General features: G+C 44.4%; 1 protein-coding gene across 1 annotated transcript; it reads left to right on the forward strand.

Moving 5' to 3' along the window:
* Positions 1-1,532: 1,532 nt before the first annotated feature.
* LOC136978182 (uncharacterized) lies at positions 1,533-2,892 on the forward strand. Its single transcript, XM_067273832.1, has one exon. It carries the CDS (start codon positions 1,533-1,535, stop codon positions 2,727-2,729), a length of 1,197 nt encoding a protein of 398 aa, XP_067129933.1. The 3' UTR covers positions 2,730-2,892.
* Positions 2,893-3,788: the final 896 nt, after the last annotated feature.

Raw genomic sequence — 3,788 nt, forward strand, 5'->3', positions numbered from 1 at the left:
ACCAGCAGGCTATGGTTCCTTATCTTCCTTACTTGCTTGATACCCAGCTTCAAACTGCGTGGGTCAAGCTTGTTTTTAAGCTTAATTTTTATCATTTCAGCATCTTCTCCCTTCACCGAGCTTTCGATGATTACAACCGAGCTGGCACTAGTAGGCGGATTGGCAATGGGACGGGCTTTCTCTGCATAGGTGGGAACATTAGGTCTCCCGGAGGTTTTCTTCAAGAGTAAGTCCACTTTATTCGACAGTTCTGCTATCTGAGTGTCTTTGGTTTGGTAAGTGTTATCGAAGACTTTTATCATTTCGTCAAAGAGTTCTAGTAGTTTGGTGGAGTGTGTCTTCGTTCCGAACTTTGAATTCGGGTTCTCCTCCATGTACTTCTTTGCCATTTGTTTGATCGTCACTAGTTTTCCCCTACTTACCTCGTGATGGTCCTTTTCAGGGACCGATGTCTCCTCCGCACACATACCTGTAAAGATATAAAGTGGGAAGTGGAGGAGGGAATAAGTAGGAATAGAGGTTAGATGGCAGTGAAAACTGCCTTTTGGCTGCTTTTAGCACCCCAGAGACGGGGCAACAGGGCCGCCACGAGTAGGCAAGCAGCAATGAGACTGAGATTGCGTGTGTACGTCGAGAAAAAGACGCAGTGTCCAACGACACTAAAGAGAACGAGATTATAGATAATCGATAATTCGCAAAACAAGCTTCGAAATCGCACACTAAACGCTTAGGGTAGTGGGTAGGGACATTTCATTTCATTTGTTGGAACACTTGTCTACCGGTTGGCCCTAAACCAGGCCCCCCATGGACAGTTCCTAATTTGCTGATTCTCTATTCCGCTTAGCTCAATAGAGAAATTATTAGAATCCAAATAATACAATCGTAGTTTTACAGATGTCAAGTACTTCGCGACATCAATACCTTTGCAATGTCGGAGGGTGTTGGGTACTGTTAATGGAAGTTGTCCTAGCACTAATAAACAGATATAATAATCACAGGATCTTCAGTTTATTGTAGTAATTAATCATCTTTCGTAGGATATCGTACATGCTTCTTATGGCCATAATTGAAGACCCCTCGATGTGGGTTCCTGTCCGTGGTGAGGGGACCTCCCAGAGATGGTTTAGTATCTCTTCTTTACCATCCCTGGGATCTGAACGCCCACCCACGTGTTTGCCGTGCGTGGTGTCCCGTATGCCGGAAAGGGGGATCCTGGTAGTTGAGGGGCAACATAACGTCCCCAACACACTGCTTTGGCCCCTGCTTCGGATAAACGGGAGGCTCAAATCAGGCTCCGTTTGAGTCAATCGGCTGGTCGTTGAGTCATTGTTGACCTCGGCTTGGAGTCAACTGATCGATGCAGATTGGGCGGACATGTCAGACAAGATGTGCTCTACTTGACTGCATTGTGAGGGTATAGCTCCTGGGAAACCCTGGTGTGACGGTCTATGGGATCCTCTCATGTGACGGCATCCCCTTGTTGGGCCCCATGGTGGGTGGGGTCACTAGGAGCTGAATATATATTTTTAAATATGGATCATAAAATCACAAAACAAGTGACCAAAGACCAGACCTCCAGCCACCCTGCTTACTTAATAGTGCATGCGACTGGAGAAAAACCTCTATCTAAAGCATCTCCATTCTTGATTCAAAAATTGTTTGAATCAACTATTGGACAATTGAAAAAAATACAAAAATTAAGATCGGGAGATTTACTGGTGGAAACAGCTTCCCCACAACAATCGGCAAAACTTTTGCAAACAAAGACTCTGGGAGAAATGGAAGTCACTGTCACACCACACGGAAGCCTAAACTCATCACGTGGTGTGATATCTGAAATTGATCTGATGTCTGAAGATGAATCAGACATTCAGATCGGTCTTTCAGATCAAGGTGTCGTTGCTGTTCGGCGCATTTCCATTCGTAGAGATGGCAAGTTGATACCAACCAAACACTTGATACTTACTTTCAACAAGCCAACATTGCCATCCTTCATTACAGCAGGATACCTACGTTGCTCAGTTCGTCCATATATCCCAAACCCGCTGCGTTGTTTCAAATGCCAGCGGTTTGGACACTCACAAACATCCTGTCGCGGGAAAAGCGTATGTGCACAGTGTGGGACTGAAGGTCACGAGAGTACCGAATGTAAAACTACCCCATGCTGTGTAAACTGCAAGGATGCGCATCCTGCCTACTCCCGAAAATGCCCTGCATGGCAGAGAGAGAAAGAGATCCAGCGAGTGAAAACAGTTAACAACCTACCATACCCAGAGGCTCGCCGCATGGTCACTTCTAGTGCACCACTGAAGCAGAAGACCTATGCTGCTGTCTTGAAATCCACAAACACTTGTGCGGTTCAAACAGATATCTCTGTCTCTCCAAGTGAATCCTTTACCCGCCATGCGAAATGTTTAATACTGCCATCTACCCAAACACCAGAAAAGGAGAGCAAGAAGACCAAGACACCCCTACCTAAAACAGGGGTAATAACAAGAAATGTGGGTTCAAAAAAGGCCAATAAAAACCCACTTAACAAGCAAAAAGTAAAAGTTGCCCTCTCTAAATCAGCTAAAAAGTCGGAGACTCAGTCTATGAGTGAGTTCTCTGACTTTTCTGATGAAGAGACTAATTCGGAGGTTACAAAACCAAAGTCACCTCCAAAAGAGAGACCCCCTGTTAAATTAAAGAGGGATACCCTCGCAAAGAATGCTACCTCAAACACATAATGGATTATAAAATAATCCAATGGAACTGTCGTGGTTTCCGCAACAACTTCTCTGACGTTAAACACCTGACATACTCTACCTCATCTCTCTGCGTGGCACTCCAGGAAACACATCTAAAACCTGGAGAAAGAATTTCTTTAAAAGGATTCGATCTTTACCGAAAAGATGACGACAGCCACACCCGCGCCAGTGGAGGTGTAACTGTACTGGTTTCAAACCGCATTTCGTCTTTTCCGGTACAAATAACAACAGAGCTGCAAGCTGTGGCAGTCAGAATATCTATGGGTGTTACTGTCACAGTTTGTTCCATATACTTGCCACCAGATGTCAGAGTCAATGACGATGAATTGGATTCATTGGTTGAACAGCTGCCAACTCCTTTCATTTTACTTGGTGATTTCAATGGTCACAATCTAATGTGGGGCAGTCACGATATCAACCGTCGAGGCAGAGCCATTGAAAGATTCATAGGCAATCACCAACTATATTTATTTAATACTGGAGAAGTGACATACTTCCACGCCCCAACAAGAACATTCACTGCCATTGATCTATCATTAGCAACCCCGAATCTGTTTTCAGCGTTTACATGGGAGGTTGGATCTAATCCACTCTCCAGTGACCACTTCCCAATATTTTTAAAATATAGAGGCAGAGAAAGCTGTGAAACAGCCCGTCCACCACGCTGGAAACTTGAAACGGCAGATTGGCCTGCATTTTCCTCTTTGGCTAACGTCACTGAGGAAATGGTCAATACTGCTGATATCAATGATGCAGTAGAAGTTGTCACTTCCAGTATTATTCAGGCAGCTGAAAAAACAATGGGGAAAACGTCAACCAGATATCCAAAACATCCGAAACCATGGTGGGATGAGAATTGCGAGGCAGCATTTAAAAAGCAAAAGAAAGCATGGGGGATTTTCAGAAGATACCCCACTGCTAACAATTTGGTTGCTTTTAAGAAAGCAAAGGCTAATGCCAGAAAAATAAGAAGGCAAAGCCAAAGGGATTCTTGGAGGAAGTATGTTTCTAGCATAACATCTTCCACCAGCTCAAAAG

Source organism: Centruroides vittatus, unplaced genomic scaffold (genome assembly GCF_030686945.1).
Source record: "Centruroides vittatus isolate TY-2023 unplaced genomic scaffold, ASM3068694v2 contig_113, whole genome shotgun sequence".
Taxonomy (NCBI): domain Eukaryota; kingdom Metazoa; phylum Arthropoda; class Arachnida; order Scorpiones; family Buthidae; genus Centruroides; species Centruroides vittatus.

Excerpts from the sequence above, each read along its gene's own strand:
- LOC136978182 (XM_067273832.1), top strand. The coding sequence starts at position 1,533 with ATGGATCATAAAATCACAAAACAAGTGACCAAAGACCAGACCTCCAGC.